Source organism: Pomacea canaliculata, linkage group LG6 (genome assembly GCF_003073045.1).
Source record: "Pomacea canaliculata isolate SZHN2017 linkage group LG6, ASM307304v1, whole genome shotgun sequence".
Classification (NCBI taxonomy): Eukaryota; Metazoa; Mollusca; class Gastropoda; order Architaenioglossa; family Ampullariidae; genus Pomacea; species Pomacea canaliculata.
Genome location: NC_037595.1, coordinates 23,494,907 through 23,521,358, shown reverse-complemented (window position 1 = coordinate 23,521,358; position 26,452 = coordinate 23,494,907). Strand labels below are relative to the sequence as shown.

General features: G+C 43.5%; 2 protein-coding genes and 1 long non-coding RNA gene across 3 annotated transcripts; 1 reads left to right on the top strand and 2 right to left on the bottom strand.

The window, feature by feature from the left end:
• Nucleotides 1-5,191: 5,191 nt before the first annotated feature.
• Nucleotides 5,192-9,586, bottom strand: LOC112566613. Its single transcript, XR_003099666.1, has 3 exons — nucleotides 9,431-9,586; nucleotides 6,216-6,284; nucleotides 5,192-5,283 (listed from the first exon to the last, which is right to left on the bottom strand). It is a non-coding gene; the product is annotated as an uncharacterized LOC112566613 (long non-coding RNA).
• Nucleotides 9,587-10,922: 1,336 nt separating this feature from the next.
• On the top strand, nucleotides 10,923-22,038 carry LOC112566960. The gene is made up of 4 exons (XM_025243390.1): nucleotides 10,923-11,914; nucleotides 15,045-16,004; nucleotides 18,388-18,774; nucleotides 19,100-22,038. Exons 1-4 carry the CDS (start codon nucleotides 11,562-11,564, stop codon nucleotides 20,040-20,042), a joined length of 2,643 nt encoding a protein of 880 aa, XP_025099175.1. The 5' UTR covers nucleotides 10,923-11,561; the 3' UTR covers nucleotides 20,043-22,038.
• Nucleotides 22,039-22,847: 809 nt separating this feature from the next.
• LOC112567203 (beta-1,4-galactosyltransferase galt-1-like) lies at nucleotides 22,848-25,261 on the bottom strand. Its single transcript, XM_025243805.1, has 2 exons — nucleotides 24,543-25,261; nucleotides 22,848-23,938 (listed from the first exon to the last, which is right to left on the bottom strand). Exons 1-2 carry the CDS (start codon nucleotides 24,965-24,967, stop codon nucleotides 22,999-23,001), a joined length of 1,365 nt encoding a protein of 454 aa, XP_025099590.1. The 5' UTR covers nucleotides 24,968-25,261; the 3' UTR covers nucleotides 22,848-22,998.
• Nucleotides 25,262-26,452: the final 1,191 nt, after the last annotated feature.

Below are 26,452 nucleotides of genomic sequence, written 5' to 3'. Positions count from 1 at the left end.
ACACTCAAACGTACACTAAAGCTGCTTGATTGTCATTTTAGCTCGAGAACTTAAACTGTTTTATAGAAAAGTTTATTCTTCTTATCACATCACTCTCATTTGATCAAATGCAAAACATAACAAAATATAAAAATAAATAATGATGCATAAGCTCAGAGAGTTTTGTCTGAAATAAGCAGATACTATGGACAGACATGATTCTGTGTTCTTCCCATTCAGAATTCGAGACATTTGGAACGTTTTTTTTAGTTACAGTTTTAATGTTAAATTTTTTCTGTCTGTTACTTACCTGTTCTGAAACTTGGGGTGTAAAAATTAGGCAGCTACCAACCTTGTCTAGTAATGCTTATTTTTGTAACCTTTTAGCATTTCCAAGCTAGGTTCCAAGCAAACCAGCAAGACACCACTTAGAAAAGTTAATGATCTTAGATGATCAGAATGTTTGAGTTGAAGTCAGTGACTCTTGCAAATTCACACAGAAATTCACACAGAGAATAAATCAACATCAAGGAAATCTATGACTGGAGGTAAGGTAACTCCAGCAGCTCTATTGTTTGCTGTCAAAGAATCTAGAAAAAGCCATTTGCTATCACTACAATCATGGAAGTCAAGTCAGACAAGTTCTTCAAAAGATGAAAAAAAAAAAAAAATACAGAGGCACTTAAATCATAAAATGAAAACGGGTTACTCTGCCTTGTTCACAAGCTGGGTTGAATAAATTAGACTTAGATAAAAAAAAAAACAAAAAACAACAACAACAGAACATAAGAAAAATAAAAACAAAAGCTGATTTTTTTATATGTGTGGTTCTGCTATTTTCTGGTGTAATTCAGTAAATTAATGCTTTCAATTTAACTGACCTACAGAACTCCATGTGTTGTTTTTATTAATCATGACGATGTTCTAATATTCTATTTTAAATTGTGATTTTTTTTTTAGCATGTCAAAGATGAGAACACTGATACCAAGGCAAGGAAAAGGGCCGTCACCGCGGAACATTTCAAGGGAGACGACCGGCTGGGAGATGAAGTGGAATGACCTGCAACGGAAAAGGTGTTCTGAGTTCTTATACTGCAGCAAACAACAACAACAAAAACAACAACAATAATAATAATAATAATACGATGGGGGTGGTGGTGGTGGTAGCTGATTAATGATTAATCTTTGGTTTTTATTTTTGATTTTATTCATCATTAGTACTGTTGTTTATTCTTTCATAGTTCATGTGTTATTCGTTTGTTTTCCTGTCCCTAGTATCCTGTCCCTAGTATGCTGTCCATATCTCGTTCTTTTTCTTAAGCGCTAAGAGCTCCTTAGGAGTGTATGTGCTTTAGCAAATTTTGCATTTATTATTAGTGGATTATTTATGATAATTGATAATTAGATTAACGGATAATTAAATAGATAATGAGGACGACATCGATTATGGAGGTAGTGATGGAAAATAGAGCGGTTACAGTGTCATCTAGCAAGATGACGACAATTCTAATGATAATAAGTGAAATTTGATACTCAAGGAATTTTGGCTTGTGACTGGTATAACTCGGTAAAAATTGAATTTTGTTTTGAGAACTGTACTTTATCTGACTATCCCAAAAGGCAGTGTCGTTAATCTAATCACTACTAATGTAAGCATAATATTGGGGAAACAGTGTGTGTTCATAAAAAGAAAGAAGGCAAGAATGTGAACACCAATCCCAACGAGACAACAGTCATAAAGATCCGGAATGACATGAGGTTTGCTTGCCGGTAGGCATCTCGCACCCAATAGCACAAAAAAAAAAATCATTCACAGACACTTTTTTCCATCTTTGTTTTTTCCCTCCACTTTCCTTCCTCTCTGCTGTGGGAAAAGTGCCAGTGCACATTCTACTGGCTCTGTCTTGCTCATTCAACCTCTGAACCAAACATTTGTTGACTAACTCACTGGTTGAATCGTTCACTGGTTTGTTGACTGACTCTGATTTTCGCTTCTAGAAAAACATGAATTATCTCCCCCTCCTCGCCTTCTATCTCTCTCTCTGTCACACACTCTCTCTCGCGCTTTTTCGAACCCACAACACAATGTACTCTCCCCCTTGCTCACCCACCCTAGAAATCAAGACAACTTGCCTTCCTGTACAAGGGGCGACAACACCTCGGCGACCGTCATCGTGGTGTCGTTGTTTGCTAGAGTTATGGAACTTTTGGGCCAACTCCTGTTATCAGAATTCGCCTCCTTCACGGTGATGCTCGTGCCAGTATCTTTTGGGGTGAGCGTGGTCACTAGGACATCGCCACGTGACCCCGTTAGCTTCAGACACGTGGGGGAGGCTCCGCCCACCACTTCCAGGGGTAGCTGGTCGCAGTCCAGCGCCTCCGGCCACAGGAAGCCGGCACTTTCCACGAACTCACACACGACTTTTTCACAGACTCGCAGGAGGAGCGGCACGGAAGGACAGGCATGAAGTCCTGGCACTTGGGGAAGTACACGGCACACAGTAATGGTCCCAACAGCTCCGAGCAGTTACTCTCCACCCACCACCAATATTTCGTCACGTCCGCTTCTGCTTCCTCCGGCGATGTCTTGCCTGCGAAATTGGGGAAGACGGTGTTATTGTAGGAGCATAGGGGCGACAAAAGGAAGAGTTCAGCGGCAGGCATTCAGCAATAAAGCTGTCGCTGTCGTCGTTGTCGTAGCTGGTGGCGGCATCGAGAGAAGGGAGGCGAAGGACCAGCAGGACGCTGGTCACGACCACCCTGAAATAGGCACCCCCCAGTCGCAGAAATCCACCCGCGCTGTTTTCTCGCTCCATGCTGGATGCTCAAGCCGCGAGTGAAGGAATATGGAAAAATAGAACAAGGATTTCTGGTTCTATAAATAGCTAGCCAAAATTTCGGCAGACGGAGGTAGCAGGATCTTTCTGAGTCATGGGGTAGGAGTCGTCTTTTATTTTACTTTAAAAAAAAAATAAAAAGCAGATTGCAGCTGCAGCCAGGATGCAGTGCTGAGCGCGAAGATAAGGTGCAATGCAGCTTGTATTTGTCTCCCTTTCCCCAGTCTACTGTCCTAATTCTTCATGTCCGCCTCCCACGCCACCTCCATCCACTCACCTGCCTTCCTCCCTTCACCAATTACCAGTCGACGATCTCAAAACGAGCAGGGGATTGGCTGGGAAGAGATTACGAAACACACTTGCACCCCTTGTTCCCCTGTAGGATTTACTGCACTCGACAACAGAGGGCAGCCAGGGAGGGAGCGGCGGGAACGTTGTGACGCAATCAAGTGCACGTGGGGCCACGAGGCTGCTGGCAAACTGGCAAAATGGTCTACACTCTACAGTCTGCACAATCGCAACAAGACTGTCGAGCACCTGAAGATTACTGCCAGAGGGATATTTAAATATACATTACATTAGGACAAAAAAAAAAGAAATAAAAGAAAAACGAACCAACTTTTATTACAACACCAAAGCCATTCACACAAGAATCTTGACTATTTAAAAAAAAATAGTATTTCACATGTATTTAATAAAACCCTACTACACCCCAGATCAGTTTTATGTTGAAACACGATAGTATCACTGTCGGAGCTGATTTTAGTGAAGTAGTTTGTGTTCAAAAATGTACAGCGCAAGAATTTTGCGAACTTTGACCTTTGGCACGTGGAGCGGGTGACGGAGCCAGGCGTTGATAGGACCCACTTTTCATCAGGAAAGGGCACGAACCCATTGCATCAGTCTACTGAAAAAACCTGACACATCACGTGACATATGTGCACACTTCAGCCAACATGTAACCTTTGCGATAATGCAGAATCTTTAAAGGAATGTCTGTGTGTGTGTAAGCGCGGATGTATTTCAGAGTTTGTATATGTAAGTACAAAGGGAATAGGGAATATATTTTAGGTTACAAACTAGTGTAACCTTGTTTTATCCAACGACCTTTCTGTCGCAATGACACGATGTAAATGTAATCTTATCCTCAACGTACACTCGTACACCGGTTAGTACCCATTCTCTAAAAAAAAAAAATTCATTTCAACAGATTTTTTGTGTTTATTAAAATACACTTTGATTATTTAACAAACAGACAAGAAAGTTTGAGTTTCACGTCCCATAATCTAATATTTATCAAAGATGACTACTATACATTATTTTAATACATTATTTCTTGATGGTGTTTATAATAAATCTTCTTGCGCATACAAATTACATTGAGGAGTTGTTCATATCCTGGACACCACATGCCAACAAGCAGTTTACATCTGGTTTATATTTTACAGCCATTGCACGACATTCAATCGTATTCAGTACTTCAAAGACTCCTGTGAACAGATGAGATCAGGACTTAAGACTGTTTACACTTCAGTGAGCAGTTGTAGGACTTCAGAGTGTGACAAAAGGACATTATGGAACAGAAACCAGTGAGTTAAACGAGGACGACTTTTATAGTAATTCAAGACGAGTGCAAATACCGTTTGTTGTATTCATTAGGAGCGAGGTGACACGAGAAAGGTCAGTTAGTTTGCCTACCTACTGTCGAAATGTCACACGTTCCGCTTCAAGTCTGTCGTCAGCCATCGTCGTGTCAAAAAAGTACAAAGTGAAGGGAAACGAAGGAAGTGCATTCAAATTAACAAAGAGCAAGGCATAATGAAAATTATAATACAACAGTATTTTTCATGTTCTAAAATGTCTGACAATGTGCTTTTCACTTTTGACTTTCTAGCGTTCTCGTCGTCTAGGTCGTCCACAACGTTGTGCTGATGATGGCGCTGGTGTTGGTGCTGATGTCGTTAGGCACCTTGTCCGCTGTCGTTATGGTTGTCGGTTGGAACTTGGTAATGATTGCGAAGTACATCATCAGGAGTTTCAAAACCTGCAAAGAACTGACTTTGTTCATTTGACTTCTGATTTTGCTGTCTTCGACACTAAAAAGTCTGCGATTGTTTGGTGCATGTGTGGGGTAGGTGGTGTCTCTACAGTGACATGCGTGATCAATCGATTTTCTTCTTTCTCTCTCTCATACACGCACCAGGTGGTGAGACTGAGATAAAGCAGATGTTTGTTTACACTGTACAGGACTGAAATGAGCGAGCAAGAAAGAGAGAGAGAGAGTTTTTGTCTTCATGAATGTGTGCATGTGCATGCGTGCATGTTTGTGTGTACACATCTGTGTATGCAACTGTTCAGATGGGTGCATGTTCCTCACCCAGGTATTATCGACGAGTCTATGGTGACCAGACCGTAAATGTTAAACCCGATTAGACTTTCTTTGGAGGCGAGACAGGAAGAGTGACACCTGCACACAGAAACACACCCCGTCCTTGTTACTTTGAACGAACATGACACGATAATACCTATAAACATTATCATCGACATTATTAGCAACATTACAGTGAGGTGGGACACTCATTCGCCTCAAAGGCATCGCATTGGAGCATAGAAAGATATTGGTAGGTAGTGATGATGATGATGACGACGATGACAGCAGTGACGGTGGTTGTGGGGATGATAGTGATGGCAACAATAAGTCAATAGGTCCCTAATGAACCCCATTTCCAGCACTAGAGATAAAAGACATTTAAGCAGTATAATTAGTACACTAAATAAAATAAATTAAAATTAAAATCAACGTAAACGCATGCATGTATGATGTACCTGTGACCTCTTGGTGTTTGAAACAGATGAGAGGGGAGGGGTGATGAATGAGAATAATACTTTCCATAGAGCTCTGCTTGGTCATGAGAAAAAGATTCGTGCACTTGAGTAAATCGTTACGGTTTTTAGGATACAGAAGAGTAAAGGAAACTTGAATATAAGGATGAGGAATTCACAGCTGGAAGAAAGACTGAAAGAGTAAAAAGAAATCTGTCACAAGAAAAAATCCATCAAGTAGATGATGATTCAACTAAAACTAGAAATTCATAACAATGGATACCATAACCCTAACATGAAAGCAGGATAGTTTCAAGCAACATTTGCATACAAGGCTATTGAGCTAAAGGTCAAGGGGCATCGCTGTCATAATGTCAGTCAAGTACAAAGCCAATCAAGTAGCCTCACCCAACTGGAACAAAAATAAAATTTGACAGACAGAACTATGAGAGAGCAGTTTCATGATCCAGACAAAATACGAGCTTATAAAGCACTATCCCAACAGCTCAACTCTCCTAATCAATTTAGCATCTTGAAATGTAAGTAAATAAAGTAAATTTCAGAGTTGCAGCATACTATTTCGAAGCTTTTGGTGGTCATCTTCCCATAATCGAGGTCGTACAAAATGTCTTCAGTCTTGTGCATCTGCAATGCAAAAATATGTTAACAAGTGGCGAAACCCTAACTTTAAATTAACTTTAAATCACTTATCAGCAATCACACTATTCAGTTTGTTCCACCAACGTTAAAAAAAATGGAGACGAGAGGGGTATTTAGTTACCTCCCCGAAGGGAACGAGTTAGAAGTCGTTTCCCCTGTTCGTTATTATTAAAACTTGAAATAAACGGGCGGGTGCATTTTCAAATAACTGTTGACGAGACAGAATCTCTGACAGACGAATGTTATAATAAGAAAGGAACCAGCTTGTCACAAACTGCGATGAATGTCTAGTGTTTGGCATGGAATTCACATCTAGAATTACCCACAAAGAGGTCAAGCTGATAACCTCTGTGTGTTGTTAGCAAAACACTTGTACCCGCCTCGGGCAGAACAATGTTCCCCACATCAACTTATCTTGCTTGTGACTGGCACACGTGTGTCGGAACCAAACAAGGAGATAAGCGGTTTAGATATAAATTTCTCCTGGCAACAACGGCAATGACTGGAACAGGATGTACGTCATGTTAGTGCTTGCAAAGTGTCGGCACTAGAGGGCTCTGGGGTTCCCTGTGACTGTCGTGTACAAAATGACTGTGATGACCTAGAGTCCTACACGATTGTTGAATTGTTCGTTGGGGAAGGTCCCACGATCCGGGGTTCGGGAAAGGTTGACGAACCCTAGGGTGAAGTGTTGGTGATACAGGTAGTGTCGTGCAGGTGTTAGAGCGAGAAAGACAAGAGTGAGACAAACGTGATTACAGTCCCTGTCTTCTCTGCTTTTTTGTCTTTACTAGGAGCGTTCACCCCTAGAGGAGGGTGTCCTTGGATAACCTGGGTATCATACCTCATCTGATGTGTCTGTGTACTAATTAAGTTTCTCGCCCGCCAGTGACCTATGACAACACTTAAATGTCACACACACTCTCTCTCTCTCACACACACACACAAACACCCCTTACTCGCATTATTAGTGTGTACTATGACCAACCTTGTGATATTTCAAAGCTGTTAATCTGGCGATCACTTCCGGTACCAACTTGTACAACCGGATCAGGTTTGTTTTAAATTCAAGAGCCGACCAATCTCTAAATAGAATTTTCCTCAACTGTAATGTCAACTAGGCTTCGAGTCCTAACTTGGCCAAACCGACGGTTGGGAGATACAAAAAAAATTTGCTCTCAAGTTGGTGAGCAGTCTTTAAACAGGTTGAGACCGAGAAATGATCGCCAGATTAAGATACTGAGTTAGTGTCACCTCACGGTTCAGAAGAATGCCGACGTAGGTGATGACGATGGCGAGACCGGCGTACGATCTGACCATGTCAGTCACTGAGAATGCATATAAGTCGATCTTCAGGGCGGAGTGGTGAAGCTGTTGCCGACAATAATGATCGTTACGATGCCACCAATGTAAGTGCAGGCGATGAAGTGACGCATGTAGCCGTTCAGGGAGGTAATCAAGCTGCACAGGTGTCCATGGCGGACACGGAAGGCTTCCAAGAGGTCCGAATCAGCCGACAAGCTCGTGGTGGACAACTTCTCTCATCTCTACTATGAGTCGCTTGCTCTCGTATCGAAGAAAAATGGAGAAGATGACGAACGCACTGAAAATGGCCATCTGGTTCAATTTGAAGTAAGTGACTAGAAGTGTCTTCAGGACACCCAAGGCGCCTCCAAAGAAAGGGAAGTCCATGACCTGTCGTCCCCGAAGTGTTGGCTAAACTGTAGAAGGTGAGCTTCATGGAGACTGCTTGCTTTTCACTGGCTATTACAACAACAATGAACATTGTTACAACAACCACGAACACCACTCGGCAGGCTAAAGAGCTTCGTGGTTGTTTGTATTTGTGCAGGTAACTGGTCATAATCTTGTCGAAATTCCGCAGGAAGCGAGAACCATCGAGAGGGAGAGTGGTGGCAAGGAACAGATCAGAAATGCTGACCAACAGAAGGAATAGCTGGTTTATGTAGTTTTTTCCAGTCAAAATCAAGAAGAAGAGAGCGAATGAATTGTCGACAATGTCCAGGATGAGAAAAAACATTCCAGCCAGGACGAGGCCGCATGCGATGAGCAGCTTCACCCACGTTCGGACCTTCCGCAGACTGGAGCCGAGTGGAACATACACCCCGAAGAGGAACAGGACCGCAAATGTCACCCGGAAGACCCAGGGCATGGTACGTGGGCTCCTGTCGTCGGGAGAACCTTCAGGTTTGTCGCCAGAGTGGAAAGTTTCGGGTAAAATTTCTCTTACTCGGAAATGCTTGAAACTGGATTTTTTAAGGCTCATTTTTTTTTTGTTGCTTTGTCCTCACTTCCTCTGACAAAAACTTTTAGAAATATTTCCTCAGATTCTTCCAAAGTGAAACTAAATGAGCACTGATGTGGCATGAAAAACACTCAACTTGTCTCGTCTGGACTATTGATGATCCAGTGTCTGTGACAGCTGCAGTAGTCTGCGTGGTTTGCGAGAAGAATGGAGGAAACTATAACAGTCGGGATGATTTCAAACCCGTCAAAATGTCCATTTTCTGGACTAATTTCATTTCTTCTCTCGCTTCTCTTTATTCCCCGCTCCCCCCTTTGGACCCCTCAACCTTACTGATTGGCTCGGCTCCCCCACCACCAACATTATCTCTTAATATCCTCTTTTCAGTCCCTATTCTCTGTTATCTGCCTTTTTTATTTTAATTATGAACTTAAAGACCCAATGAGGAGCAACCAGTTTATTGCGTAATGATTACAGTGCATTATGTCTTTAGTGTAACATGACAACAGCCAAGAAAAGAGATTAAGCCAGTGACACTATAGTATCCGATGGACATCCTTAATAAGAATATTCTTGCTGCTCTCTCATTGGAGGTAGCCTTGATGATATTCACTATGTCGACATTTAAAGTTGTCTTTTTCTCGAATGGAATACAGAATGCATCGGTAAGATTGTAGTACTTTGGTAATAACTAAAAATAAATTAAAAAAAGGAAATTGATATTAAAAAAAAATATTGCACGCTGTGGGGTCTTTAACCATTCACTGGCAACCGTTAACTTGTAATCTCATCAGTTTTTAGTCGACACGTTTTTTGCTTTGTTGAAAGCTTTGTAAAGGCAACACTAATGAGCTGCTATGGTTACCTGTAAAAACATTGATGTAGAGTGCTGTGTTTTCGTCCTCCTTTGAGGTCCGAGGTGTTATCGCTGGGTGTGATCGAGGTTTCACGTAAATATTTGAAATGAACTCAAAATCGCCGAGGCCTGGCCCCGGACCGTGATGCTGCAGCAATATGTCCTAACCTGTCAGGAAATCTTGATCAACAAAGGGAAAGAGTTCATGGAGATGATTATGAGGTCCTGAAACACGTTTTGCGTGTGTGTCTGCGTGCGTGTATATGTGGGTGGTTCTCTCTCTCCTTGCTCAGATATATGCCTTGCGCGCGCGTGTGTCTGTGTCTGTATGTGTGTGTGTGATACCATGTGTTTAGGGGGAAAGAAGGCATGTGTCAATGTAATTGTTTTTGTGTGTTCAAGTAACAAATTTTTGTCATGGACTTGCACCTTTTACAGACGATTAAGATTGATTGAGTAATAATGAATGTACATTGATCACTAAGCTCATGATCTGAGTAGTAAATAAATTATTTACATAACAGCATGAACACACAAGAACACAACAAGACCTTGTTGACCTGTGCACTGTGAGAACCCAAATTATGACGCACGATGACTAAAGACGAGACACACCTACACCAACAACAGCGACGACACTCGCCCGTTGCCTCAGTAACCACTCTCGTGATGTCTCTTCACTTCTACTGTTGTCTCTACCGCACAGGACCTATATACAATGTACAAAACATCTAGAAACATGTCGTCAGCGAACGTTTCGAGGTATCAAGTCTTGCACCACTCACACTCGCTAGAACTGGCGCAGGTGGACAGGGTCAAAGTAGTGCGGGTCACGCGGGGTCAAGTAGCGATTAAAGCGCCGTCAGCTACAACGTTTGATTCCTAACGCTTGAGTATAATTTAGTTTGTAAATATGTAGATGGGCTTTGTAAAGCTCTGTAAGTCTGACTTTGAGGTATATTGCTTTTAAGTTTTTGTGATTTTTATGGACATTTTCTAGGCGTGAATTGTGCCTGTATGCCCCTAGACCAGCGGTTCTCAAACTTTTACTTCCACATGATATTAGGTCGTAGACGTTTGTCGTCTGCCTACCTGTCATTCATTCCTAGATGCTTTCAGTGCGTCTCTTTAGAACGTGAATATAATAATACAGTGGGGATAAATCAAAGAAAACTGCTACCTGTCCCTGTGCAAACATCGACTAAGGGTATAAGTGTGTCACTTGAAATGTCTCCTGTCACCAAGGACATTATACCCTCTCCCCCTATTTTTTTTTTTTTTAATCTACAAGACTCCGCTTTTTATGTCACTCATGGTCGAGAACACTGGAGTCTGTCTGTGAGTGTTGTGGAAAAATAAAAGAAGTCAAGCCCTCGTTTTCCACACCTTATTTACATTTTTTGTTGTCGGTACTTTTCAGCATTCTAAACTGTATTTTTTTTTTACTTTTTTTAAATAAACAAAACCCTCCAAAACCAATGATCTCGAAATAGCTTTCTGTGTTGGCCTAAGAAAAAGCTGTGTCGAGCCCTCACGTCTGACCTCTCGTAACCTCCCCCTTGATCCCCAGCCCTTCCCTAAAATATCCTCGTCCTAAAAAACTCGACCCTCACGCGCTGCGTACCAATCTCCAAGGTTTCGGTTTCACCACAACAAGTAAACACTTCAGGAAGTTGTCTCTTTAATTCCCGACACGCACGTGGAGGATGTTTTTTGAGGAACTGCGGCCCGAGGAGATGTTTGAGCATCACAGCATCACAGGATTGTGTCGATGGTGGGAGACTCTGGTTTGTGCTGTACTCACGCGATTGTACCGTGGACTCCAGCGCCAGCAGTCTACCGACTTATATTCATCTACCCGAGTCAATACACTCTCTCCAGTCGCGCGCGAAGCCATGTCAGCGTAACGGGTTCGAGGGCGGGTGGATATTGGCGGAGGAATCATGGGAAAGGGTAGAGAGGAAAATTGACTGGTTCTTCAAGAACGCACAGCTCCTGGCAGCGAATCAATATGACCAACGACCTCAACAGTCCTTTTATTCTGGTCCATCTGTCATCCTGCAGCTGAACGCTTGAGTATTGATATAACAGCCCTCCTTCTCTGCCTAACCTCCGGGTTCTTTCATCAGTAGAAAACAACATGGCGCGCTGCCTGTGCATGGAGAAGTCCCTGCTGCGTCGCTTGTACAGAAAGAGGATCGTCAGGGTGTTTGTCATCGTCGTGGTGGTAGTGGTGTGTGGTTTGAGGTGGCGGAAACAACGCGAGTCGTCTGAGAGAGAGATCAGCTGCATGCAGCTGCATCTGTACTCGGCGCACGAGCGAACGTTGGATGGCGCCGCGATGGTGACGTTGGTGGGGCTGGCTGACAGAGACAACGTGTCATCAACCCACGTGACCTGCCGCTTCACAGTTGGGAAGGAAGAGCCCGAAAGCGGTGGACACTGGGACACACAAGGCACAATTCTCGTTTTGCCGGAGCATCACGGTGAGAGGTATGCCGTTTGCACATCTTACAAGCAGAATGTTAGTTCTACCGGGTGGCGATTAGAGGGTGTGTTGACATTCTCAATCACCGCTTGGTACAGCAGCATTACCCAGAAGCAGAAAGTGTGATTCGAACGGGTGATGGATGCAGCTGGTAGATGTGGCTGTGACCGATGTGTAGACTCAATCAATGTCCGGAGATGTTTGTGAAAGGCGTGTGAGGTATGCTGTTGACGAAGGTCCTGGTGTGACAGTCAGGTGTAGCTAGGAGACCCTTGAGGTGTTTTCCTCTTCCTAGACATCCTTGACATCTCTGCAATGCATCTGGCCATGTTTAGCTTGCTGTAACCACGTAACTCCATATAGCACCTCTACCCCACCCCCCACACTAAACCCGTTCTTCCCGGATATTCCACAAGTGGTATCCGGCTTGTCAACAAGCCCCACTAGACCTTCAATGTAAGTGATGTCATCACATGACAGCGTGCTTGTATGTGTGTTTGGTTGTGTCTGTCCACGCTGTTAGTAGCGGAACTTAAGTGCATGAGGACTGAGAGAGTGTGTTTGTGCGCGCGCGTGTCTGTGTGTGTGCATTCATGCGTATTTACTTTCTTCACCATCAGAAGCGCTTTACACAGAGACCGCCAGTATTCATCCTCACGAATACACAAACAAGAAAGCAAAATACACAGCAGAATAGAAATAGAGTTGGTTGAAAGTGCTTCACCCACCATCAAAGCAGACTCGAAGCCCCTCCCCCAACATCCTCCGCAACTTCCGTCGGGAAGCGAACTAAGTGTGTTTGCTCTTTGCTTATCTGGGAATGAGATATATGGTAGATAGGCCAATATTATTGTCCTGTTTTCTCCTCCATAGCAGCTTTCTCATTCTCTGTCTCTTCACATTTTCCCACCTACCTTCTGGAATATTAATCTCATTGTCAGACCTTACATCGCATCTTTGATGATTATCGTCTTTCATCCTACTTCCATTCCTTTCTTGTGGTAGTCATCGACTAACCCCTTGACCCATTTTGTGAATCGAAGGAAGGGGACTGTGGGAGTGGTCCCCCAAGTCAATAGAGAAACCAGGTAAAAAATAGTGTGTACAGTGTGTACAGTGTGTACATTGTGTACAGTGTGTACAGTGTGTACAGGAGCGTCGTCTGTCTCCTTTGTTAAGCGAATATCTTTCGCCAAAGACCAGTTATTTCTATTCTGTACTTAGTTTACTAATTTGTTTTTCTAAAGAATTGATTTTATGTTTCTAAACGAGAGTTTATTTGACATTTACTGTTTGGATGTTTTAGCAGAGGAATGTAAATTTAAATGAGTGAAGACAAAACAAAACAATGGCTGAAAAGGTTTGTTATTTGGAGTCTTCGAAACAGAACTCGTTTACCATCTGCATCCTGTCAGAGATTTAATTAAAATAAGATTAGGGTAAAGGGTAAGCTAGACATCTGTCCGGGTGTGTTTGAAGTCCGACAGTTCATGTCGAGGCTATGAGTCGAAATTCTGTGACAGACAGCATTTTCACACCCTGACAATTTAATCAGACTCGCAGACCGGGTGTGTAATAATATTATGATGACATTCGAATGTTTGCTCCTCGTGACTGAGATGGCTGGTCAGTCTACCATCGACATCATGATATTTACATATTATAAAATTTATCCAGCGTTGATATGTATTCTGACATTTTGTGGATTCCTGATAATAGCAGAAATTCTGAATACACTGGACATTTCCCGGCTTCTAATAATATTCATTATCCCAATACTTACACGACATCACCTGCACTTCAATCTATTTGTGTGTTTGTTATGCAAATGACACTGCTGTCTGCATCACGGTTTCTCTGGAAATATCGATGGAATCTTGAACGTATCTGTCACGTAGCTTGGAAGTGAGTAGGTAAGGTAGGTGAGGCTATGGTCGCACTTCCCACCCATGCTAGCTTGAATGTGTAGATGGAGAAAATAATGATTTCTTTTAGTATTTATTTTTTGTTTATTAATTTTTTTAGTCGAAATAATGAATTCATTGAAAGTATGGACTAGGCGAAGGGGACACATGATCTGACAGAGACGGGTCACGTGAGACTCTTGATGTCCACGTAGCTGTCGTACGTTTACGTGATGGAGGTGTGTAGGTCGCGGGACAAAGATAAGGTCGTGTTGTCGTTCCCCCAGGGTGGCCTATATTTCTGAATATTTCCCCTAAGCGGGTGTTTCACCCTGGACGTGCCTCTCTAACGGCTTTATTTGTAGACACATTGCCATGGAGTGGGCGACTCTGGCAGCCATTCGTTAATCTCGTGTTACCAAGGTCCAGGTGTGTAGGTGACAGGGAGAAAAATAAGTGCGCTTGGAGAAAGGGCGTTGGTCTATTTTTTTATCACTTTGCCGTATTGAGAGTGACATCCGGGGCAGTTTCTAAATTACTTCTCCTTGCTAACGCTTATGAAATGTTCCGCCTTTTGTGTGGTTTCAGCTCCTTTAAAAAAAATCCGTCTGCTTTCTTTGTGTCAAAGGACTGACTGCAAACACCACTCAGAATGTATGAAGGCACTTTCTCTGCTTCGTAGTCCCCTATAGAAAGGTGGTGAAGTGTGTGAATGGCAGTTGTCTCCTTCCTTTGAATCTGGTGGTGTTATTTGTATACATCCTTGTATTTTTTTTTCATTTCTTTCTTATTTTATTTATCTGTTCATATTTTTTCTAAATGACATTTTCATTTGACTTTAATGTAAGAAGACAGCATATAATAATACAATGTGGTGTTTATTAATGCCGGTTTCTGTAAAATTTGTTGAAATTATTCTTCTCGCGCTCCACTCTTAAAAACATATGGTACAGGATACAGTCAAACAGCGGACAAGTATGCAGCTAAAGATAAACACGTTGTTTACAATGTCACTAACTACGTTGTTTACATTGTGACTAACTACGTTGTTTACATTGTGACTAACTACGTTGTTTACATTGTCACTAACTACGTTGTTTACATTGTGACTAACTACGTTGTTTACATTGTCACTAACTACGTTGTTTACATTGTGACTAACTACGTTGTTTACATTGTCACTAACTACGTTGTTTACATTGTGACTAATTACGTTGTTTTCTCACCGCAGGTTCGGAGCGATTTTGATTGACTGTCCCCTCCATGATGTACCAACACGTCCCAACTTCGTGTCCGTGGTCCTAAACGAGACTGACCCTTACCTTCACACTGTCAGAATTACCTCCCCTGAATCAGGACCACCCCGTCTACAGATGGCGCTGTGCGTTCCGCCCATTCACGGAGGTTACAATAGATGGGAGGAACTCATTGAGACGCTGGAGCTGCTACAGCTGTTGGGAGTGGATCATGCCGAGATGTACCTCCTTGACGCAGGCCCCAACGTCACTTCCGTCCTAAATTACTACGTCACCAGAGGTTTCCTGCGCTTGCACACGTGGCCAGACCCACCACAGCCAGTCCACTACTTTGGCCAGCTGGCTGCCGTCAACGACTGTCTCCTGCGCATGCGCAATGTCGCCAAGCTGGTCATGTTCGCCGACTTGGATGAGGTCATCGTGCCCCACCGCCATGACTCTTTGTCCGACATGCTGCAAGACGTTCTCAAACAACAAAATGATTCAGATCATGTTGGAGCCTTCAACTTTCTCAACTCCTTCTTCGTGCCTTCAAATGACTCTGAAGCCCAAAGCAGACTTCTCCAAAACTCCACCCTCAACTCTGACCAAATTCGTCTCGCCGATTCCCTTGGACTAAAAGCAGTGTCGGGTGTGTACCATGGCAAAGTTTTCCCTTTCACTGAACGCTCCAAATGCATCGTGGACCCGCTGACAGTGACGATGATGCAGGTTCACTTTGTAGGAATCTTTTCCAAGGGCTTCAGGTCAGTGACTGTGGATCCCAGCATTTCCTTGCTACATCACTATCGCGGGAGAGAAGACAAAGAAAATCTTGTTCCAGAAACTTCTGCATTAAAATTCGTTCCGGAACTTACCAGGAGAGTCAGAGTGTCTGGACTAGCATTGGATTTCAAGCAAAGGACGACAATGTATAGTTGTGGTGAGAGAATTTTGTAGAAATCCTGATCCTATGTGTTTATGTGTGTGCTGAGAAATTCTTTATCGAACAAACCCTTTGGTTTGTTTCGTGGGATAAATTATGCATAAAATATCGACAATATTTACAATAGAGTTATATTTTACATGCTAATATTTCTTTATTGCTTATATTTTACTTCTGTTTTTGAATAGTTGATATAAATATCTAGAAATCTGATTGAAGGTTGCTACAGAGTAGTCTAGAAAGTCTCGTGTGACTCCATCTCTGCCCTGAGCATGGTCTTGTCGATGATAAGATGTCAACTTTCGATGTACAACTGTCATGAAAGGTAGAGGTGTGTGTGTGTGTTTGGCGGACAGGTATGAGAGACCGCTAAGGTGTTATTATCTTCTATACATCATTAACATATCTACTTGCCAGCTGGTCGTGCGTGGCTTGCTGTGACCAGGGTGTAGTGTACCCCACCTAACACCTACACTGGAACACGTTTGGCATAAATGGTGTCTGTCTTGTCAACAACCCAAACTAGACTTTTAGTGACTGATAGTATGTCCCTCTTAACATCTTCATATGACAGAGTGTATTTTATGTTTATTTTATGTTTATTTTATGTTTATGTCTTAACGTGTGAGAGAGAAAGAGATTGAGACTGAAAGCTTCTGTGTAATCGACATTTTTATAGCTTCGACCTGCAAAGGAGAAAGTGTTTTCTCAAAAGCAAGCTGTGCTGACATCTGGTATGAATTGATTGTAACCTTGTGAACAAAATTACACCTTACAGTATTAATATACACACACTCAGGGCCTGATATTCATCCCGGTATTATTGAGTGATGTTGCACAATACTGCCTTCTACGCTTATATCGTTCCTATCGTTTTCTACCTGAAATTACAAAAATTTCTGACACAGCTGCAGGGTTTATTAATATTACAAACTTCTCTCTTTCTCTCACACGTACCCGCGAAGTGTTTCTATGGAAGAAGATCGGAAAGATGACAGTGATGATAAAAATTCAAACCGTTTTAAAACGTTTTTGGAGTGTTGATATAATCTTGTAGTGTTTCTCTTTCCTGAAATGTCTATCCTCTTTAATCGTATTTGTTTTAACTAAAATGAAATCCTACTTGCCTGCTCTGTATGTGCACTCACAATATCGTTTGAGGAAACATGTTTTGAAAAGGAAGTGAGCCTGTTGAGTAAAATACATGAATTCGAGTGTTGTTCTTGTTTGTCAGAGGCCAGGGTTTAATAGCAGGAATACGGTAGACAAACTAGTCTGTGTCGTGACATCCTCGGGGTCACTCGGGGTGTCACACTAGTCTGTGTCGTGACGTTGACACTCCTACTGAGCATGTCTGACATTCCACAGTTAAGACAATAATAATCTGTAGCATCTCCACCACATACTCTGGAAACTCCTAGAAGGACCCATCAAGGACATCCCTCCAACGACCTCAGATGAAGCCTAGAAAAAACCTGAATTTACGGATACTCTGATGGGTCAGCAGCAAACTCCATATCTTACCGAGGAGCAGGTAAATGCTTTGAGTATCAAGTTAAACAACAGAGTCCAGTGACTGCAAGCAAACAAGAAGAAAAAAAAGAGCAAGTACTACATTTGTCGTCGTAAATGAACAGTCGGGATTCGACCCTCACGCTTCTGTACCAATCTCTAAGGTTTCGGTTTCACCACAGCAAGTAAACACTTCAGTCAGTTGTCTCTAAAGCTCGAGGCGCACGTGGAGGATGTTTTTTGAGGAACTGCGGCCGAGGAGATGTTTGATCATCATTGTTCCGTGTAGCACAACGGCTCACAACGGATTTTCACGCAGATAAATGTTTTCAAATGTTCTCACAACAGATTTCTTTTCCAGCTCCACACCCTGGTGACCGCCATCTTATCTTTTCTTTTACCTCCGCAGCCTGATGAAACGTCAAAAACCACAAAAACAAAATTGCGTCATATTATAATGACGTAGCAACCCCCTCCTCCCCTCTACAACAAAGGTTCGGGGTGAGAGAGCATGCGACACGCGACAATCACAGCATCACAGGTTAGTGTCTATGGTGGGAGACTCTGGTTTGAGCTGTACTCACGCGATTGTACCGTGGACTAGACAGCGCCAGCAGTCTACCGACATCTACCCGAGTCAATACACTCGCTCCAGTCGCGCGCGAAGCCATGTCAGCGTAACGGGTTCCAGTGGTTGGAATGTTGGCGGAGGAATCATGGGACGGGGTGGAGAGGAAAATTTACTTGTTCTTCAAGAACGCACAGCTCCTGGCAGCGAATCAATATGACCAACGACCTAAACAGTCCTTTTATTCTGGTCCATCTGTCATCCTGCAGCTGAACGCTTGAGTATTGATATAACAGCCCTCCTTCTCTGCCTGACCTCCGGGTTCTTTCATCAGTAAAAACCAACATGGCGCGCTGCCTGTGCATGGACAAGTCCTGCTGCGTCGCTTCTACAAAAAGAGGATCGTCAGGGTGTTTGTCATCGTCGTGGTGGTGGTGTGTGGTTTGAGGTGGCGGAAACAACGTGAGTCGTCTGAGTTAGAGATCAGCTGCATGCAGCTGCAGCTGCAGCTGTACTCGGCGCACGAGCGAACGTTGGACGGCGCCGCGATGGTGACGTTGGTGGGGCTGGCTGACAGAGGGAACTTGTCATCAACCAACGTGACCTGCCGCTTCACAGTCTGGAAGGAAGAGCCCGAAAGCGGTGGACACTGGGACACACAAGGCACAATTTTCGTTTTGCCGGAGCATCACGATGAGAGGTATGGCGTTTGCACATTACAGGAGAATGTTAGTGTTGTACCGGGTGGCGATCGAGGGTGTGTTGACATTCTCAATCACCGCTTGGTACAGCAGCATTACCCAGAAGCGGAAAGAGTGATTCAACCGGATGATGGATGTAGCTAATAAATTCGGCTGTGACCGATGTGTAGACACTATGCCGGCGATGTTTGTGAAAGGGTGAAAAGCAGACAAGTATAAAGATAAACACGTTGTTTACATTGTCACTAACTACGTTGTTTACATTGTCACTAACTACGTTGTTTACATTGTCACTAATTACGTTGTTTTGTTTTCTAACCGCAGGTTCGGAGCGATTTTGATTGACTGTCCCCTCCATGATGTACCAAGACGTCCCAACTTCGTGTCCGTGGTCCTAAACGAGACTGACCCTTACCTTCACACTGTCAGAATTACCTCCCCTGAATCAGGACCACCCCGTCTACAGATGGCGCTGTGCGTTCCGCCCATTCACGGAAGTTATAATAGATGGGAGGAACTCATTGAGACGCTGGAGCTGCTACAGCTGTTGGGAGTGGATCATGCCGAGATGTACCTCCTTGACGCAGAGCCTAACGTCATTTCCGTCCTAAATTACTACGTCACCAGAGGCTTCCTGCGCTTGCACGAGTGGCCAGACCCACCACAGACAGTCCACTACTTTGGCCAGCTGGCTGCCGTCAACGACTGTCTTCTACGCATGCGCAATGTCGCCAAGCTGGTCATGTTCGCCGACTTGGATGAGGTCATTGTGCCCCACCACCATGATTCTTTGTCCGACATGCTGCAAGACGTTCTCAAACAACAAAACGATTCAGATCATGTTGGAGCCTTCAACTTCCTTCACTCCTTTTTCGTGCCTTCAAATGACTCTGAAGCCCAAAGCAGACTTCTCCAAAACTCCACCCTCAACTCTGACCAGATTCGTCTCGCTCGTTCTCTTGGACTAAAAGCAGTGTCGGGTGTGTACCATGGCAAAGTTTTCCCTTTCACTGACCGCTCCAAATGCATCGTGGACCCGCTGACAGTGACGATGATGCAGGTTCACTTTGTAGGAAACTTTTCCAAGGGCTTCAGGTCAGTGACTGTGGATCCCAGCGTTTCCCTGCTACATCACTATCGCGGGAGAGTAAAGAACGACAGTCTTGTTCCAGAAACTTCTGCCTTAAAATTCGTTCCGGAACTTATAAGGAGAGTGCACAGTGTCTGGACTAGCATTGGATTTCAAGCAAAGGACGACAACGTATAGTTGTGGTGAGAGAATTTTGTGAAAATCCTGGACCTGTGTGTGTGTTTGCGAGAGTAATTCTTTATCGAACAAACCCATTGGTTTGTTTCGAGGGATAAATTATACATAAAATATCGACAATATTTACAATAGAGTTATATTTTACATGCTAATATTTCTTTATATTCATGTTTTACTTCTGTTTTTGAATACTTGATATAAATATCTAGAAATCTGATTGAAGTTTGCTAGAAATTCTCGTGTGACTCCATCTCTGCCCTGAGCATGGTCTTGTCGATGATAAGATGTCAACTTTCGATCTATAACTGTCATGAAAGGTAGAGGTGTGTGTGTGTGTGTGTTTGTTTCTATGTTCCTGAATTTTACGACAAACTCGGACACTGGCCCCGGGGAACTGAGCCCGTGGGTGACGAGGTTGACCTCCTGCTATACAAGTCAACATAAACTTGCAGAGGACAATATGTAAATAATCACACGTCAGCTGCTCTCAATTTCTACTACAAACACTACAGCTCTAACAGACAACCACGTCAGAGAGAGCGACGACTGCTGTACCGGCGACAGAGGTGATCACTGTTCTCGTCCAGGGACCTACACGGAGTGTCTTCGACGACTGCAATGGTATGTGCAGCCGCTGAACGAACGCCACCTGGATGTGGAGTTTTTCTCATTCCTTTGCTTTAGAGTGCGGGCGACCCCAGCAGACGTTCAGCAGACGTTCGCTTCTCTTTGAGAACGACGACTTCTGACGGTCCTGGTGTCGAACGTGTACCTGTCACAGGTAGTGCAGGTCCGGGTCACGTGGCCCTTTGATTTCCATGGCGACAGCAAGCAGTCCTGACAGTCCTTTGCCACTGATTCACCCAAGGGTCTCTAGTCAAGCGTCCTTCCCTCCGAGTCTTGAACTCTTGGTTTCGAGGTACTGAGAGATGCTGAAGTTGTTTTGCCTGTTGACCTGTTGCTTCGTCCACCCTGACGTCCTGCCGAGAAGTGTCTTACAGTTTTCTGGTTTCTCTGCCTCACTTCACACATTCGAAGAGATGCATACAGCAAGGGATGCCATTGGCCAACCACTTACCCAGCATCCTTCATGCAATCAACAAGTAGCCAACAAGGACAAGAGGGAGGGACCACCCCTATTGACCCTCTGCCCCACCTACAGGTGGTGGGGTGAACAAGTGACTAATCCTTCACTCTCCGTGTCATTTTACTAGGTCCTGGCGGAGATGTGTGAGAGACCCTTAAGGTGTTATTATCTTCCGATAGATCATTAACATATCTACTTGCCAGCTGGTCGTGCGTGGCTTGCTGTAACCTGGGTGTACCCCACATACACTGGAACACGTTTGGCATAAATGGTGTCTGTCTTGTCAACAACCCAAACTAGACTTTTAGTGACTGATAGTATGTCCTTCCCAACATCTCCACATATTAATATACACACTCAGGGCCTGATATTGATGCGGGTATTATTGAGTGATGTTGACAATACTGCCTTCTACACTTACATTGTTCCTATCATTTTGTGAAATTACAAAAATTTCTGACACAGATGCCGGGTTTATTAATATTACAAACTTCTCTCTTTCTCTCACACGTACCTGCGAAGTGTTTCTGTGGAAGAAGATCGGAAAGATGACAGCGATGATAAAAATTCAAACCGTTTTAAAACCGTTTTTGGAGTGTTGATATAATCTTGTAGTGTTTCTTTTTCATGAAATGTCTATCCTCTTTAATCGTCATTTTTTTATATAAAATGAAATCCTACTTGCCTGCTCTGTATGTGCACTCAGAATGTTTTTTGAAAAGGAAGTGACCCTGCTGAGTAAAATACATGAATTTGTTTTCGAGTGTTGTTCTTGTTTGTCAGAGGCCAGAGTTTGATAGAAGGAATACGGTAGAGTGGTATATACTGTGATATACTGGCAGGATAAACTGCAAACATGGAACTGCAAACAAACTAGTCTGTGTCGTGGCATCCTCGGGGTCACTCGGAGGGTCACGCTAGTCTGTGTTGTGACGTTGACTCTCCTACTGAGCATCTCTGACATTTTACAGCCTCGGACTAAAGACAATAATAATCTGTAGAATCTCCACCACATACTCTTGGAACTCCTAGAAGGCACCATCGAGGACATCCCTCCTATGATCTCAGATGAAGCCTAGAAAAAAATCTGGATACACGGATACTCTGATGGGTCACTGTGTTGATATCATGCAATGTGATAAATAATAATAACCAAACTCAAGAAGCGCAGACAGGATATTTTAAAATATTGCAGGCTTCAGCGGAAGTGATTTCCGGTTTGTATATTTCTGGCAATCAAGACAATAGGTGATTAGTAATTCACCAGGAAGATCTGACTTTACTTATGAGTGAGATAGGGTGGAATACTGAATATTGTCAGAAGTCGTGTCGAGTAAAACTTTACTGAAAGTGAAGAGACAGCTTCTGGTTACCAACGATTTGAAAGCAGCGAGAGAGAGAGAGAAAGTTTGCACAATCGTTTTGTATGTAAATATGTATTCCTCCCTTGATAGTGAGCATCACTGTCAGTGACATATAAAGAAAACTGTTCTCAACAAACAAATATTGACTCTCTCTCACAGACACACACAGGGGAACTCTTTGTATCTCTTTCTCTACCATCCTCTTTTCTACCACTACCTTGCTCTAGTTAGCTCTTATTCTGTTCTAGAAATCGAAGTGCTGTACAATGTGAACTCTCCTTATATTATCTTCAGCTATTAATAAGTAATAAGTCTGTAATTTCTTCTCTTACACAACAACAAAACAAAAATAAAAAAATAACAACATATTTTATATAAACAAAAACTCCAACGGACAGAATCTCCGGCGTTTGTATAAAAAACACACACACAAACACACAGAGAAAGAGAGACAAAGAGAAGCTTTCCATGTCTCTCCCTCTCACATCATTCCACCACCACTTTGTTAGCTGTTACTATGTTCCAGAAATCCAACAGCTTTCCCGAGACTGTGCACTCTCCTTATAAGTTCCGGAGCGAATTTTAAGGCAGAAGTTTCTGGAACAAGATTTTCTCTGTCTTCTCTCCCGCGATAGTGATGTAGCAAGGAAATGCTGGGATCCACAGTCACTGACCTGAAGCCCTTGGAAAAGATTCCTACAAAGTGAACCTGCATCATCGTCACTGTCAGCGGGTCCACGATGCATTTGGAGCGTTCAGTGAAAGGGAAAACTTTGCCATGGTACACACCCGACACTGCTTTTAGTCCAAGAGAACGAGCGAGACGAATCTGGTCAGAGTTGAGGGTGGAGTTTTGGAGAAGTCTGCTTTGGGCTTCAGAGTCATTTGAAGGCACGAAGAAGGAGTTGAGGAAGTTGAAGGCTCCAACATGATCTGGATCTTGTTGTCCTTTGAGAACGTCTTGCAGCATGTCGGACAAAGAATCATGGCGGTGGGGCACGATGACCTCATCCAAGTCGGTAAACAAGACCAGCTTGGCGACATTGCGCATGCGCAGGAGACAGTCGTTGATGGCAGCCAGCTGGCCAAAGTAGTGGACTGGCTGTGGAGGGTCTGGCCACTCGTGCACATGCAGGAAGCCTCTGGTGACGTAGTAATTTAGGACGGAAGTGACGTTGGGACCGGTGTTATGCGCGTACACGTCTGCGCGATCCACTCCCAAGAGCTGCTGAAGCTCCAGCGTCTCCACGAGTTCCTTCCAGTTGTTGTATCCACTGTGTATGGGCGGCATGCAAAGTGCCAGCTGTCTCTTGGGTTCACCTGTGTCAAGGTAGGTTATTTGTGCGGAGTACAGGTAGGGGTCAGTCACGTTCACGACAATGGAGACTAAGTTGGGGCGTGGACGTTCAAGAAGAATGGGACAGTCAATTAAAGCTGCCCCGTACCTGCAAGCAGGAAATGTATGCGATTAATGATAAAGCTATTTGATGTATTCTGTATCTTAGACTAGTGTACCCCTGTAGTTACCATGGCTTCAAACTACAGTTTAGAGAAAAAGGTAACAGAAAAAACACACTTCATTGTACCAACAACCCGACTGTTAAGTTAGCAAACGAATTTTCTTATTCAAACAATGACAAAATGAAGTTACTTGAGAAATCTTTGAACTAAGCTCCTCCCCGTAAGTGACTTGATTGACTTTGTAATTATGTGGTAGACAACACTCTTAATGTGGACAAGAAACAAAACAAGCAGTAGTGATTCATTAGCAAAAGTAACAGAGAAAACGCTTTCAGTATCTGAAGAAAAATTGTGGCTTTCATCTCCTCCAACTCAGCAAGTGTTGTGCTGATGATAAAGAGCAATAACCATGCATGTTTGATAAAAAAAAGTGTGACTGTTATATATATAATAGACTATAATAGACAGAGCATGTTGTGAAAGCATATATATTATTACACATCTGTATTTATCTGTATAATCAACACATGTCAGTCATTACATTTTTCCGCCACAGGAATAAAAAGTCTGTGGTGTGATGAACTGTACCTTTGGCTGTGGTGTTCCGGCAAGACCAAAACTTTCCCCTGGGTGTCCCAATACGAGGTGTCATTACCACTTCCGAGCTTTTCTTTCTCGACACTGAAACGGCAGGTCACTTGAGTGAACTGTACATTGTCTCTGTCCACCAGCCCCACCACCGTCACCACCATGGCGCCGTCCAGCGTTCGCTCGTGCGCCGAGTACAGCGCCAGTCTCGGGTGTCCCTCACCATACCGGATAACCTTTAGAGTTGAGACTTTTTTCTCGTTGACATCGTCTTTCGTCAATGTCTCCTGGCTCTTCTGCATCCACACCGTACTCCATACAGCGGCGATAAAGACAAGAAAATATATCGGAAGAGCCCGCCTTCTGCAGCAGAGAGCGGTCAGGATGTTCCTGGAAGAACAGACTGCCCTCCAAAAGATGGCCATGCCGAGTGGGGAAGAGGGCTGAATACTGGCAGCATCAGTGAAAAGCCGAGACTGTCGTTTGTAGCCAAATCGATGCAGCGGAGAGAGCAATCATAATCAACTTCCGGCAGGACCAGCGAGTTCATCGCGCTTGCGAATGCGGCGAGGTTTCGCGAGAGATTGATTTCGCTTGTGCAGGCAATGGCGGCGTCGAGAGCGGGAAACCGGCGCGCGCAGGACCTCTTATTCCTCCTCCACCCCTCCCACAGAAAATAGTCCCCTTTACTCAACTAGGAGTGGTTATGAAGTGCTGTCAACAAACCGACATGCAAAGAAAAAAAAAGCACAAACAAAATACGTGTACCCTACCACACCGACATTAACTGAGACGAAATCCTGTTCTTGATGTCGGACATAATTTGAAGCTAAATGTTGATATCAAACATAGCGCTGTCATGAGTTTGTTACAAAACTAGTTTGGGATTTTTTTTCAGGAAAAAAAAACCTCACTTTCATTGATGAAACGTAATATCAACATTTTCCCTTACTGATGGCCGGACTGGTGGACGGCTTTCGAGAATATGTTTGTACGACGCTGTTCCACCATCTGATTTTGGTGACCTGGCGTCTTGACTTCTCTCGACATAGCCACGCCCAAGGTTTCAGGTGTCTGTGCATTCAATAAGTCTGAACAGCACCATTGGCAAGCTAAATAAAAAATGGGTTCATGGTTCTGCATGACAGCTGAGTGTACCCGAGACCTGTCGGGTGTAAACATCGTGGTCACAGCATGCAATCGTCTTCTCAGATCCGGTACACAGTGATATTCTCATCGATACGGCGTACAGAGACACGCATGTAATGACACATGCCTCAAATATTAGAGAGAGAGTATTTGTGTACACGACACACACAATCTAGTAACACACGCACACATCTAGGGTCACATGACACATGACAACGTGGTAATGCATATATCAGCACACGACACGATACACATTTGGGGTACAAGGCATTACACACAGGTTAGCATATTATTAAGATATCTATTTATGGACTTAACACTGGACACAAACACCATGGGATATGAACTCACAGCATCTACAACAAGGATGGTTTTTCAAGATGAACACATTCCAGTTTCACATATTTTATTTAATAAATGTATTTTTTACACTTAATCTTTAACTCTTTTATTGCCGTGTACTTTTAACACGTAGGTAAATGTTTTTTGAGTCAGCATGTCATTAAAATCCGGATTTTTATTGTCATTTTTTTTATCGTCGTTAGTCCGCGCAAACAGTGCGATCTGCTCTGATTGCGATGATGTGAACTATAAGCGCTCAATAATTAATGAGCCGAGTTGCTCAGCAACCTTTCCCCAGTCGACCCAGCTGTCGGGAATGGGTATCTCAGGGTAGAGGAAGGTAAAGTTTAGGTATCGAGCGAGAGGAGGTGGACTCCGCCCCTTCCCCACACATAAAGTTGCACCCGAGAAAGTGAGAT